Source organism: Anser brachyrhynchus (assembly GCF_964034855.1).
Source record: "Anser brachyrhynchus genome assembly, chromosome: 2".
Lineage (NCBI taxonomy): Eukaryota > Metazoa > Chordata > Aves > Anseriformes > Anatidae > Anser > Anser brachyrhynchus.
In genome coordinates this window covers 81,154,222-81,169,338 of record NC_137695.1, presented here as the reverse complement: position 1 = coordinate 81,169,338, position 15,117 = coordinate 81,154,222, and the positions used below count along the sequence as shown (strand labels likewise).

Genomic DNA, 15,117 nt, shown 5'->3' with positions numbered 1-15,117 from the left:
AAGGAAAGGAAAGGAAAGGAAGGAAAGGAAAGGAAAGGAAAGGAAAGGAAAGGAAAAGGAAAGGAAGGAAAGGAAAGGAAAGGAAAGGAAAGGAAAGGAAAGGAAAGGAAAGGAAAGGAAAGGAAAGGAAAGGAAAAGGAAAAAGGAAAGGAAAAAGGAAAGGAAAGGAAAGGAAAGGAAAGGAAAGGAAAGGAAAGGAAAGGAAAAGGAAAGGAAAGGAAAGGAAAGGAAAGGAAAGGAAAGGAAAGGAAAGGAAAGGAAAAGGAAAGGAAAGGAAAGGAAAGGAAAAGGAAAGAGGAAAAACAGCGTTGCAAAGTTATTTAGCAAACCATAATACATTTTTAATAAACTTAGCTATAACATCAGAGTGAGTGATTCTCACAGTCAGATGAATCTAAGGATCCTAAAATATTATGAGAAAATAAGATGTAGTTATCATAGAATCATAGAATGGCTTGGGTTGGAATGGACCCTTAAGGATCAGTTCCAACTCTCTGCCATGGGGGCAGGAACACCACAGTTCATCATTAATGAACAACCGCAGCTATAGCTGAGAATAGACTGTTCTTCACTCAGTTTTTCACTTGAAGTAAAAACTGTATCAGATATAAGCCCAAGGCTATACAGCATACATGTTGTAAGGAGAAGCACATTTTACTGAAAATTCATTCTGATGAAAAGAAATCAGAGCAGCAGTGTTGAGATGAATTAGCTTGTGGGCATGGCAGAGGAAGAGATTTGAGGAACAGTCAAAAAGTGTTTGCTGCTTTATGAAGTCAGATCCCAGAGTATTCAGATATTCAGAAATGGATGTTAACCAGCCATTAGAATTTAAAGGATGATTGGAGGTGCTTTTAATTTTCATTCTCCACCGGTCACAGAAACAAGGCCCGTTGTACATGCACAGGCCATTCTCATAGATCTTCTATACCTACCTTTTAACTACGACAGGTAAATAAACTACTGAATCTATCTGAAGGAACATTCATGGTCTGTTAGACAATCATAATGCACAATATCAAATATAACTCAATTGTAAAAGGTTATTGCTCTTTATTGAAAAATAGACTTGATGAGCACTAAAGAAATGAATCCAGCCTCTGTAAAAGCCATGGGAGGGAATAATAGAAAACCCTAATTTTTACATATTAAGGCAAGAACACACAGTGGTAGTTGCACCCACTGGTGAAGGGGAAAAGAAGTTACTTTACCCTTTGTGGTGTGTTTTGTTTTGCTGGAGTTCAGGCATGTTTGTGCAGACCCTGATAACTGGGGTAGCTTTCAGTTTCTGAGCTCAGAATGAGCTTTTCATCTGAGGATGTTATAGCAACCATGGGATGGGAAAATCTACAGACAGTAAGCAGCTTTCCTCCCGTCTTGTTCAATGGTCTGTATTGTATGGCTTTAACTATCCACAAACCTGTGGATGTGGTTTACCTTGACCTCAGTAAGGCTTTTGACACCGTTCCCCACAACATTCTCCTCAAGAAACTGGCTGCTCGGGGCTTGGACTGGCGTACGCTTCGCTGGGTTAGAAACTGGCTGGATAGCCGGGCCCAGAGAGTTGTGGTGAATGGAGTCAAATCTGGTTAGAGGCTGGTCACTAGTGGTGTCCCCCAGGGCTCGGTACTGGGGCCGGTCCTCTTTAATATCTTTATCGATGATCTGGATGAGGGCGTCCAGTGCACCCTCAGTAAGTTTGCAGATGACACCAAGCTAAGTGCGTGTGTCGATCTGCTCGAGGGCAGGAAGGCTCTGCAGGAGGATCTGGATGGGCTGGAGCGATGGGCTGAGGTCAACTGTATGAAGTTCAACAAGGCCAAGTGCCGGGTCCTGCACCTGGGGCGCAACAACCCCAAGCAGAGCTACAGGCTGGGAGATGAGTGGCTGGAAAGCTGCCTGGCCGAGAAGGACCTGGGAGTATTGGTTGATAGTCGGCTGAATATGAGCCAGCAGTGTGCTCAGGTGGCCAAGAAGGCCAACAGCATCCTGGCCTGTATAAGAAGCAGTGTGGCCAGCAGGTCTAGGGAAGTGATTGTGCCCCTGTACTCGGCTCTGGTGAGGCCGCACCTTGAGTACTGTGTTCAGTTTTGGGCCCCTCGCTACAGGAAGGACATGGACGTGCTCGAGCGAGTCCAGAGAAGGGCGACCAAGCTGGTGAGGGGTCTGGAGAACAAGTCTTACGAGGAGTGGCTGAGGGAGCTGGGGTTGTTCAGCCTGGAGAAGAGAAGGCTCAGGGGCGACCTTATCGCTCTCTATAGGTACCTTAAAGGAGGCTGTAGAGAGGTGGGGGTTGGTCTGTTCTCCCACGTGCCTGGTGACAGGACGAGGGGGAATGGGCTAAAGTTGCGACAGGGGAGTTTTAGGTTGGATGTTAGGAAGTACTTCTTTACCGAAAGGGTTATTAAGCATTGGAACGGGCTGCCCAGGGAGGTGGTGGAGTCACCATCCCTGGAGGTCTTTAAAAGACGTTTAGATGTAGAGCTTAGCGATATGGTTCAGTGGAGTACTTAGTGTTAGGTCGGAGGTTGGACTCGATGATCTTGAGGTCTCTTCCAACCTAGAAATCTGTGATACTGTGATACTGTGAACTTTATCCTGTCAAACTTTTCCTGCCTGAGGACTCAAGTTTTGTGTGCAAAGAGCTGTAGTGTGTAGTGTGTCTTTTTTATGCTCCCATATTCACATTAGAGTTCCAGCCACAGGTCAAGCAGTTATTCAAACACGCCTTCAAGGCTTCCTTGAAGAGCTTTTCTGGGTACCCACACTCCTTTGTATGCTTGGTTTCGGTGTGTGTATCCTCTGTGGGCATCTGTGGAGCACGCACCTGAAGGACACAACCAGCCCTGCACAGATGGCAAGTGTTTTCACCTCTGACTGACGTCCAAGATTTTCTCCACACTTTGTTGCACCGTCTCCTCTAGCATAGAGCATGAAGGTGTTTTTGACGTGGTCTCCCAGCCAGTATATTTGCCTTCTTTGCAAACTCTACCTCTGCAACAGAACAACCACTACAACAGTTTTGCACACAGGTAGGCTGAGCATCTGATAACGTACCATTTCCCTGCTCAGTTTGTGAATGACACTAGGTTTCTTGATGTGAAAAACTATTTCATCAAAGCAGGCAAGGTAGCTTAAAACACCCAAAGTGAATGAGCAGTTGGATGAGATGAAGTTTGGTTTTGCAAGTGGTCAGAGATGGGACAGAATACCTTCTCCAGAGAGTAGTCTGCCACTATGCAGGCTTGGATTTGTTTTGCATTTTTTTCTACACTGAATATTAGTGCAAAACTGGTTGCAGAAGCAGCCTGTGAGTAGCCAAAAATTTTGACCGCAATGGGCTATCCATGTGTAGTCATCAATGGACAAGCGCTTTTTTGTAACTTTATAGAGGGCATTGGGCCAGGGGAAGTCAGAGGTGCCTCCTGAAATGGAAAAGCTATGTGTGTAAGCAAGACAAACAGGTTAAACGCCATTCCAGATCTGTTTTTGTCCCAGGAAAGAGGTCAGCAAGGACTCTGATGCCCTTTCCTCTGTCAGGCAGTCCATCGTGGAGCTGCTCCTAAACCAGTTCATGGGGTTTGCCTTTCTTTCCCAATGTTGGCTTAATCAAGGAGATATTAAGCAGTAGAAAAAGCATCTCTTTCTAACATTTCTCCATTCAGATTTTCACATTTCATTTCCTGTGGTTGCTCAGCAGATACAGTGATGGGCTTGAGAGTAATGTTTGCTTATGCTTTGGACTTGTTCATGCCATAGCTTGGTCATCTATGTCACACTTAGCAGAGGCTATTCTGGCATCTCTCAGTGGCCTTTAATGAACCAAGATGTGGCCAGAACAGCCACATTTACAGGATTTCAGATGCTTTTTACTCTGTCATGGTATTTGTCGTGCTGGAGATGATCAGCTCTCTGTTGCACACACACAGTCTGAGGCAGCTGGTATTGGTGCTAGCACTTTGAAGTCAACCAGCCCCTTGTATAAAATCTCTCAGACAGTCAGTGTGTCTGGCCTGGGGTAAAATTAATGTCTAAGCTGCCCTTCAGAGCTCATAGTAGCTGGTATGTCAATGTGTATTGTGTGTGCACAGCAACCCGAGGCAAGAGGAGGCCAAGCACATCTACCAGTCCGTTATGCCCCTTCATAGCTGGCTGGCTCTAGAAACAGCTCAGTTTGATGTAATAAAGCCAAGAGTAAAACAGTTTCACATTGTTTCAATGCTTTGTTATTCTTCTTCTTAAATTAACAAGGCAACTAGAAAAAAAAAAAGATTATGTGAAGAGAAGATATAATTTTTCTTTATATTGTATTTTGTTCCTGGTTTTGAGATTATCTAGATATACCTGGAGAAGGTTTAAAAAATTCAAAGATCATAAGTGTTTACTTCTGCTGTAGTAAAGTGAGTGGCAATCATTGTTTCAGTCATACTTCTCTTTTGTGCACAGACAGAATTCCTTTTCCTGTTGTGAGACTCATGTTCTTCAAAATAATATTTTACAGCACTTGCCCTCATCATATATGCCATAAATTCTGTTTTCTTTGAAGTTTTATCTGAAATAAAACAGATCTGGTTATGCAAACTAGTATATATAGGCTAGCACTTTTTCACCTTTCTTTTTTTTTAGCATAAGTAATACATGTTTGAGTCAAACCAGATATATTAAATACCTATGGTAGTTGCTGAAAAACACACATGGCTATTTTTCACATACTCTCTTCATCAGAAGAATCCACAGCTTGTATTTGGCATTCTCACCTTTTACCAGCTAATTAATATGAAAATTCTGCCTCTGCCAGTAACTTTACTGTATAAGACGGTATTTCATATTGAAATTGCAAGACACCTCATGAGCCTGATTTATTTAGCAATTTTTTAAATGCATGGTTCTGTAATTTACAGTTTTTCATGCACATCTCAGCATTTGGGAAAGCTTTTCAATCTGCAGTTCTGAAATAACACTAGTATGTTCCCAGTAGTTACCTTCTTCCCAAAAAAAGAGTAAGAGGAAAAGCAGGGTGAGTCATCAAAGGGTTGAAAAATTTTTCCTTAAAAAAAAAAAAAAAGGTATTTTTTATGGGTCTGTGGATTCTGGATATTATGTGACGCCAAATTGGATAGGCTGCTTTTTTCTCCACAATCCCTCAGCTATGCCTTCCCACCACCTACTCCACAACATCTGAGAGGTGGTTTAAGGGACTACGTCATCAGCAGGCTTACTTTAGCAAAAATTTTCCCCTTGATTTAGGTCCCAGTGAATTGCTCATCACACAGTAATAATGACAGCATAAGGGAAGGAGCAGAAACACATGGAAGGAAGGAGACAATGGGAGCATCATCATCCCCTTAGCTGCCTTAGACTGGCTCATCCATGTCCTAAAACTGCACTCTTAATTCCTTCATAAAATCAAATGCAAGAGAGAAATAGGAGGTGAGGCTCAAGTTTTACCTTTCCTAATGTCGAGTTGTCCTGTGCCCATACTCAGAACAATGAATATTTAAAAATGGGAGGTAGACTACAGTGTTACTTAGACACTTTAGAAATGATTGCCATTATTTTTACTTGCTTTAATAGAACATTTGCCTGTCCACTTAGTTCTGCAGACTACTACATTTAATAATTACTTTGCAGTGGTTTTATTATTAAAAATAGAACAAATACAGGCTATCCACCTAAATACCATCACCATAAAAGTTTTATTTTTATTTTATTCTGATGAGGGATAAAACAGAACACGAAACTTGTGCTACTTCGCTACTCCCATACAAAATGACATTTTTCTGGAGATCTACGCAAAGCTCATGTAGGTAAAGCCAAAAGAGATTGAGTACCTAATTACATACAGATATCCTTCTAATGCAGATTCTCTATCCTCTTATCTGCTTCATGCTTGAGAATCTATCACCTGTCTTTAGGGCACTAAAATCATAGCTTTATTGTAGGAATACTACATTAGGAAAGGGGAAAGCTCAACAATAGAAAAGATATGTCTATTGCTTTTTAAGGTAGAGGCTATTTTAGCTTGTCCTTCAGATTTATTAAGTCCCTCCTAAAAGTAAATCATACCTGGAGCTGATACTAAGAATTTAACAGTTAAAACTTTTTAGGTTTTGATCTCCAATTTTTCCCTTACGAAATCTGTGAGAACGTGCTCTCTTTTGTCCTCTGTAATTGCCAATGGGAATGTCAGTGGGGAGAAAGATCTGATTTCCAAAATAACTTTCACTTAAGGGGAGGAATATCTGCCAAAGAAGAGAATGGTGTTGGTTGGGTTGTGTCTGATGAAGAAAAGAAATGGGTGGTCAGCTTTGAACTCATAAGAAATTGGACGACTCAAAGGCATTGCAACAACCTGTGTGGCAGCAACCGCTTCAGTGCCCTCTTCATTCACTTCCACAGATGACTTATGAATGGCCTTGGACATAACCAGACCATCTTTCCTAGAGATTCCTGATAAATCCGCTTTTCCCCAGTCAAAAACATTCATCACTCCCATCTCCTGGAGAGTTTTGTTGAGAACGTAACTTTCATCCATCTTGAACTGGGGCAGGTATACCTTCACTGTCAGCTGTTGCATCTTATCCAAGCTGGTCCATTCTGCTAGTTTTTCATACGTGAGGGTGTTTTCAAGCTGTAGGGGGTTATTGATAATAACAACACTGTAATGAACGAAAGGAAAAGATAAAAAGGTTCTGTTTTCCCCAATGGTTTTCTGACCATACTGGAGCAATGTTAAAGTATTGCTCTGTAGTCACCCCTTTATGTATGTAACTAGAAAGTAATGAAAGTATTACCTGTTCTAGGCCAGTAAAGTCTTCATACACAACTTCAGGAAGAAGAATAAGCATACTCAGTTCATTATTAAAGTAAGGGAGCTCTATCACTTTAATTTTTGGTTCCTCTATGATGGCCAGCTTAAAATAACCTTCCCGAAACATCATCTGCACTGTCTTTCTCTCATTCTGGAACACAAGAAACAGATGAAACAGAAAATACAGAAATGTTCACCCTGGTTGTGACTGGTTTCAGTGCTGAAATTAGAGTTCAGTACAGAAAACATTGTTTACTCTGACCAGAGCTTAGTGTACTTGTAGAATTGACTTGTTCCTGTCTCTGAATTGTAGCTCCAAAGAAGTTATCCAATTTAAACAGTGTAAAAACTACTTTTCCGTTTGTACTTGTGACAGTTTACTTTACTTACAACTCTCTCTTTACTTTCTTCTTCTTTTCTGGCATGTCAAATGAGAAACAAATCCATGAACATTATTGAAAATGTCCCCTGGATTAAAATAAAATAATTAATACTATCAAACATGAACTGAAATTCTTCATGAATAATTGAAATTCTTCATGAACTCTGAGATAATTTGACTCTAGACACTTCTTTTTTCCTGAAAACAAATGTTTTTCTGTTTGCAAATAGTAAAAGAAGAAGATTCCTCGAATTCAGTTCCAAAAGCAAGCTATTTTGCAATAGCTTTTAGTTGTGAAATCTCCAACAAAGCCAGAGCATGTACTCAGTGACTTTGGCACAGCTGGGATCTCATCTATGCAAGAACCACTTCTGATGTGAAATGATATAAAAATTGACATACTTGATTATCAAACCGGAGAGAAGGTGTAGGACTCTAGTGTTTTAGCTGAAGAATAATGTTTTGTCTCGAGATAACAAAGAGGAGGAAAGCTTCCATCTGTTGTTATAGAAGACAGGCGTCTGACTTCCATCCCCCCAGCTGCTTCATTTCCTGCCCATACTGTACCTTGTTCAGTCTGAAATATGTTTCCTTGGTATCTTCTTTCTTAAATTCTACTGCCCACTTTCCTTTAAAATATATGGCATTGACCAGCACAAGTACAGTGGAGGGATCAATAGACCCAGCAGCAAATAGGTCTCTGATTTTACCTTTAAAAATAATGAATTAGGAAGAATTTTTACTTTTGTTTTTTTGTTTGTTTGTTTCAGGCAATCCGTTGCGTTTAACTATTAATAATTACTCCCATAAAACTGATAAGTAGTATAGTGGCTTCAAATAAATAACAAAAAGTTTATGTAGAGCTTCTGAAGCCAGGAACTCAAGGCATTTTTGTGCTTCTTCCTATATTTATTTCCTATTAAGCAAATAAACAAATAAATAAATTATGCAGTAAGTGTTTAATATATAAAAATATGGCTACCTTGGGGAAAAAAGAGGGAAACTGAAATTTAGATCCGATATTCCTAATGGTTTGTGTGCAACCAAACATCTTGCACATATTCTTTACCTTTTGTCTCATTTTCCACCCAGAAGTTGATTTTCTCTCTGGCTTCTTCCTTAGTATATTTAAAATCAACTGCTTCCAGTTCTGCTCTATAGAACTTCTTCGTGGAATCCAAGTATTGCTGGAAAGCAGAAATAGTAGAATTTCATCACAACATGAAAATTTTTATAAGATTGATAATTTCATGGCTTCAAGATAATTATGTGTTGTAGATCAACAGGAAATAAATGAGTAAAAAAGGCATATATAAAAAAATCTTTGAATTAACTCAAGATACAATTTTTAGAGAGACATTATTTATAATAAACCATGCTTGCAAATGTATTTTTTCTTTATTTTCAATCTGTACTGAGCTGCAGAAATGTCTCATCACAGTAAAAAATACCTAAAACCAAAGCCTGGTACCTTTCCTTAAGCTTGTATGTCATTGTTATGTTGCTTGTCTTCTCCCACCTACCAAATTAAAAAATTGTCTTATTTTGGAAAAATTAACCATGATGTATAACATCACAATGAGATATGCTTCACTCTGCATAGGCATAAACATGGTAAAACTTATATCTTGTATTAATTATAAAACTTTTCCAGGCTGCTGGGCACCTTCTTCTGGCTTTGAAATTTCTCCCCGTGCCTAGAAAGCAAAGTTCTGGAAAACACCCTAGTTCTGGTTTCTTGAGGAAATTACCTGAATGCAGTTGCACTGCCTGGACTGTCAGTGTTCCCCAGTAAATTTCTGGGCTGCTAAAATGGACAGTACAGACACTCACCTGGAAGAACGGGTAAGTGATTTCTCCAAAGAGCCTGTTGGCAGTGGTGAGAAAGCAGCCTGGGCTGGGTTCACCGACTGCAGCTAACAGTGCCTGGAACTGGGAATGGACTCCTCCAGCTTCTTCACACTTCAAACAGGAAAACGTAAGTTTCTTAGTCAGTTTGCACTTTCTAGTGCAAAGCTGCACCTGCAGGTGAGTTGTAGCCTCTCTGTATGAGAAGCCTGATATTGGCGTTGGAATAAATGGATCAGGACACCACCTCTAACCCTGTACCTTACGTACAGAGTGACAAAATAATTCCTCTTCAGGCCCATGCTAGTCCACTTCCAAACCACATTGTATTGTACAGTGATCGCTCTGTGCACACTGAGCAAAAATCTTGTAGCTTAGAGCCTGAGAGGAGCAAGCTCCAATGTGCCTCTGGCATGCCCTGTAGACAAACCTTTGCAGCTGGAAATTTAAGCACTCAGCATGTTTTAAGTTTTGGTTAGAAACCTGTAATGAGTAGGCTTAGCTGTTGAAAAGTGTGATTTCACAAGGCCTCTTATATAAATAATAAAAGAACATTAATAAGCAGGTCTGAAAATCCAGACAGAGAGGCTAGTCAACCCTGCTGTGCTTTCTGATTAAGAGATGGGTTCGATGGAAAACAGCTGACAAACCAGCACCTGTAGTTTCATCTCAGAGCTGCCACTGTCTTACCTTCTCAGAAGGATATCTGGCTCTCTGCGTTGTGTCAGTCAAAACTTCACCAAAATGAAATACCTGCAAAGTAAATGTTGGGTGAATGCAACTGCGGGACAGTACCTCAAAGTTGAGAGAGAGTTGCAGACCTATCCCAGACCCATTAAGTGGGGAAAGTCCAGTTCATCCCTTATGACGAGATCCTTGCAAATGAACAATAATATTTTTAGAGGGTGAAATCATGAAATTTCACAATCTTTCTTCTTGAGAAAGAAGAACTTGGGTCTTCTTGGGCAGAGAAGGCAGAAGGTCATACCAAAGGGAACCACCACTTCTGAGCCTTGGACAGCTGAGTGATACATTCAAAACACTTTTGAGACGTTCTATGATTCTATGTTGTTTTTGTTTTATCACTAATATATTCATTGACGGAGCAATTGCTATAACAGAGTTTAGTTGGAAAAAATAAAAATACTATTAGGAACAGCACAAGATTTATATATATATATATATATATATTAAGGCACCATGTGTGCTTGCATATTGTGTCTTTGGAAGCTTAGGAAATGTATCAGACTGTACTATCAGCCAAGAGAGTGCCACGAGAGCAAAGCAAACCCACCTTCTCTATCTGTTTGAGTGTGTTGCCCCTGGCACCGAGGAGAACCATTCCAAAGGCAGCTGAGAGACTCAGTGGTGAGAAAAAGATGTTTTCATTTCTTTTCATTTTGCTCAGCTCTTTGAAAAAGTCAAGACAGAATTTGGCATTGGCTGCACAAAGCGAGCCCATCGTGATGTTGTCAATGCCTGCAACAAGGGAAACAAAAGATTTAGTTTTCTAGTCCTTATGCCTGTTAATGTTAGATACTACGGTAGAGCATAGAAGGGTTTTCTGGAGCAGCTTGGCTGAATTGCTCGCACAAGATTCCTGACTAGACACGTCTGGGATTTCACAGTGAAATTGAGTTTGAAGCAATTAATCTGAAAATCAACCTGAATAGCAGAAGAAACACATTTATAGAAACAGTATTCTAGGTTCAGCTGTTTCTTATCTCAGGCAATAGTTATAACTTTGTTAATCAGGCCTAACCTTGTCCTAACCACAGTGCCAGCTCACTTTATGGCCTGAGCTTACTTGCCTCAAGTCATGTAGGCATAGTACTTACTAATTACTCTCCTTAATGACACCTTATGCTCTGTATCTCTCTAAAAACTTTGTGCATATTAATCAACTGTGCCTCACATACCGTGTCTTTCCAAGGATGGTTGCTTAAAAAGCATTCTACAGAAAACTGAACTACAGAAAAGCTGACTTAGCAATATTTTCAACAAAGGCACATTGTGCATTACTGGAAAATTCCAGTCATATACTTTATTCTGTATACTTTATTCTACATCTGTCGCTTTCACATTTTTCCTTGATATATACTTCAGTTATGATCAAACTTATTACTAGGAGGTACTCTTGAATGTTCTGCAAAACTCTTCACATTCTTAGACCTAGGATAGAGTAAGTCCCATTTTTATGAAAGTCTTTTCCCTATGTTTTCATACAGTAATCTGATATAGAGATAGCTGATCACTCAGAAATTCAACTCAGCATTTTATAGATTCCAGCTATTCTAGGTCCCTTTGTTTTGATTGTTATTGCATCTGAATAACTTTCTCCACCCATGCAGAAGATACCTTTCCCCTCTTCCTAAGAAAAAATTAAATTACTAGTATATATATATTTAAAATACAGCCCAGTATAGAAAGATTATACTTTCATAAATTACCAACCTGGGTCATGCAGAAAAAGTGAGAAATGGTTTGGTTTTAATCTTCTTTAGAAACACACCTGGTACAAGTTAAGCACAGCTTTATCACACAACTCATAAATTTTAATACAATCCAAAGCATTGCATAGCATCTTGAAAATAGTCTTACTTCTTCAAGGTGATACATACAGTGTATTTATGCTAGGCAGATATGTACATTGCTAATGTATATATTAATCCTTATAGACACGTCCTCAATATATCATCTGTAATGTGAAGGTTAGAATTAAAGGTCAGGGAGATAGTTACCTTCTCCTCAGGAGTGATGGTGTCAATTTGACTGTAAGGCTTGATGTCAGGGCTGGTAGAGCAATGGAATATAAAGCCATTGCCACTCCCAGTGGCAGCATAATTTTCATTCATGACGAATCACATTCCTGTCTGTTGCAAGCGGTTAGGATAATTAGGGGACCTTTAGTGGGATCTTGAACTTTTTCTTATCTCCAGGAATTCACAGAGAAGTCACAATTTTAAATGCATACTGTTACATAAGTTAAAAATAAAATAAAATAAAATACCTATTTATTCAAAGAAAACTAATAGAAACAAAGGAATTTTCAGATGTTTTACCTGTAAAAATAAATTCTAAAGACGTTGATGCATGTTGCTATTAAAAATTATGCCACCAAATTTAAACACAGATGTTTTTGTAATATAAATTAATTATTAAAGTTTCTGCAGGTGGCACAGTCGGAAAGGAAAAAAAAATATAGAATATGAATTACTGAAGTACCTATTTGGCCAATTGTGGCATAAGGCAATGATTCCAGAAGAGAGGTAGGGCAATTCCCTTTGGCTGCTGCAGTTCCATGCTTCTGAAGACTTCTTTCTTGAAGATGCCGTCCAGGGAGTTTTACCTACCTGTTCTCTTTTTCAACTGGAAATTTTGTCTTTCATGGAGAAGAGGAATGTAGCCATTTGTTCCATAGTTTTTTGAATGCCTAACAGGTTGGAAAACAGTAGTTTGCTTTCATTTGCGTGACAACCTAGAAGAACGGGCATGGTGTGTGCACAGAACAACAATGCCACGTGGGCACATTGCGTATGCTGCAGCTGAGCACTTTGCAGCTGTTGCAGTGATGTGGCTCAGACCGTGTGTGTTCATATCACATGCAGACTAACCCAGGTACACCTGGGATGCTGTGCTTCCTGCAGAAACACCGCAGCAGGAGCTCCCCATGTATCAACTGCCCTTCCTTAGTTTTTCCAGGTCTGTTCCTCTGCTGGGGATTCCTGATATTTCTACTGTAAATGGGGAAGGCTTTCACGGCATGAGAGGCAAAACATAGAAAAGCTCTCTCTGTCTACACAGTCTTCTTTCAAACCTTTGCATGCTGCAGATGTGCTTACAAAAAAGCTGGACTAGTTTTGTCCAGAAATACAAATACACACAAAATATTGATGCGTCAGCTAAGTTTAACCCAGGACTTCTCGTTGCTCCTCATTTCATCGATGACTCTAAGGAATTCTGGTCCTTACCTTACGATGCTTCAGCAAGGCATAGGCAGCAAGGACAGAGCAATGTAATTATAAGAAGTAGTACATTTCTGGCGTTATTTTCCTGAAAAAAAAATATGTCTTCCTTCACATTTATGTTGATATGGCGTGTGGGTGGGTAAGTATTTGCATGTGTGTGTGCAAGCACAGGTGCTTACAACAGTGTTTTGTAAGAAGTGCTTAGTTATCACTACTAACATATACTTAGGTATCAACCCAATCAGATAGTAGGCTTCTCTGTCTAGGAAGCTCTGAGGGCAGTTTCATATCAGTCGTAAAATTTTCATGAGTTTATTTCCTTTACAGTTTGAATTGCTCCATTTATTGAAGGATCATTTTAAGTGGACCACTTTCTGTCAGTACTTGAATTATAATTAATGAAAGAGATGAACTGGAATTAGTTCCCAGAAAGGAATATTTTTTGCTGTTTTTGTAGCCTCCTGATACTTCCTGTTCCTTCTAGGTAAGTAAAATGCAGCTTAGAGAGTGGGTTAGTGTAGTATATTCCCGTGCTTTTTCTAAAATACAGTAAATCAAGTGATAGAGGGGAAAGAAAAAAAAAAAGGCAAAATAAAGCAGGTAGTAAACCCCATGGGACCAACCTGTTTGAAATGTCTTGCTCTTTTTCCATGAATGCTCCTCAAACCACAGCGTACTTCTGCTCAGGGCATTGGTTTAAGCTCCTTGAAAGATATAACAGACGCTCTAAGGCCTTCTTGTTCTCTGCACTCTAGTTTTTGCTGCTTCTTTTACTCTTTCCTAAATGATAATGACTATCTCCATTGCCAGATTCAGCAAAGGCTGGTGGGCCCTCAGCAAAATCTTCTCTATAACTTGGCCTCTCTAAGGAGGTACCAAAGCTTGCCTTCACATGACCTCTGTCATGGAGGTGCCTGGGAGGTGCCCACTCTGTCCACAGGGTAAAGGGTCATGGCTTGGATAAACAGAGTCCCTATGCCTGTACCAGACAACAACTTGCCCTGCAGTCAGCAGAGCACAGGTCACCAGCAGTCCCCCACTTTCCCCTGCTTCCCACAGCTCTTGTCCCAGCTGTACCTTGCTCAGCCTGAAAGGCATTTTCCTGGTGTTTTTCTTCTCAAATTTTGAATCCCATTGCCTCTTGAAGTATATATCATTGACAAGGGCTAGCATCTTTGTATTAGAGCCAGGAGGGAACAGCCCCTAAATTTTCTTTTTAAAATAACAAACAAAGGTGAATTAGGCTTTTTGTCTGACCATTCACTGATGATGGCACAGTCCTCCCATTGCCACCTCCCTTGGAAGAATTGTCTCTTCACTGCAAGAAGTGTTCTGCAGCTTTTGTGGAGTCAAATCTCCCAGGAACTAGGTGCCTTCTTATGCCCCAAGCTGCATTTATGGTAGCCACACGCAAAATGAATCACTCCACAGCATTTCTGAATGTTGCTTGATTCAGGAAGAGGGAGACATAAGAAAAAATCTCCAGAAAAGGGAGAGAATCAGACACCAGTTAGTGACTTCCCGCTCACCCCTGATGCACCCTGCCCAGGCAGCTAAGCATGGGCCTTCTCCTTGCCACTTGTTTGCTTTTCCACCCAAGAGTTCATCTTCCCTCTGGAGGCTTCAGCAGCGTAAATGAAGTCCACAGCTTCCAGCTCGGCACGGTACAGGGCCCTGGTGAACTCCAGGTATTGCTACAAACCAGGGAAGACAAGTTCTGTCCCAATCATAAAAACTTGTGCTGAGTAGTTGTCACTTGCCTGAAGGAACCAAAAAGTCACTAGAGAAGTGGTTGATGCCCCATGCCTGTCAGTGTTCAAGAGGTGTTTGGATAATGCCCTCATGAATATCTTTTTTAACTTTTGGTTAACCCTGTCCTGGTCAGGCAGGTGGACTTGATGATATTTGAAGGTCCCTTCCAACTGAACTAGTCTAGTCTAGTCTAGTCTATGCTTCAGATATTATATCACATTTCCAGTGTAGTTCTTGGTTCTTGGACTGGCTGTGCCTAGCACCTGATGAAGATGAAGCACCTGCAATGTAAATGCAGTGTAAATCTATGTAATCAGATAAAAGAACACACAGAGAAGGCATCAAGGCTGCCCAGG

General features: G+C 40.4%; 1 protein-coding gene across 1 annotated transcript in view; it reads right to left on the bottom strand.

The window, feature by feature from the left end:
- LOC308190708 (serpin B12-like) overlaps positions 1-14,846 on the bottom strand; it is a 36,496-nt gene extending 21,650 nt beyond the window's left edge. Inside the window, exons 1-12 of the mRNA XM_080582362.1 lie at positions 14,087-14,846; positions 13,633-13,713; positions 13,013-13,094; positions 12,267-12,474; positions 11,783-11,914; positions 10,336-10,520; positions 9,732-9,794; positions 9,027-9,155; positions 8,263-8,380; positions 7,761-7,903; positions 6,795-6,962; positions 6,229-6,631 (exon numbers count right to left, since the gene is read on the bottom strand). Coding sequence (XP_080438488.1) covers positions 6,229-6,631; positions 6,795-6,962; positions 7,761-7,903; positions 8,263-8,380; positions 9,027-9,155; positions 9,732-9,794; positions 10,336-10,503 — 1,192 coding nt within the window. The 5' untranslated portion in view covers positions 10,504-10,520; positions 11,783-11,914; positions 12,267-12,474; ... (1 more) ...; positions 13,633-13,713; positions 14,087-14,846. The remainder of the gene's footprint in view (positions 1-6,228; positions 6,632-6,794; positions 6,963-7,760; positions 7,904-8,262; positions 8,381-9,026; positions 9,156-9,731; positions 9,795-10,335; positions 10,521-11,782; positions 11,915-12,266; positions 12,475-13,012; positions 13,095-13,632; positions 13,714-14,086) is intronic.
- Positions 14,847-15,117: the final 271 nt, after the last annotated feature.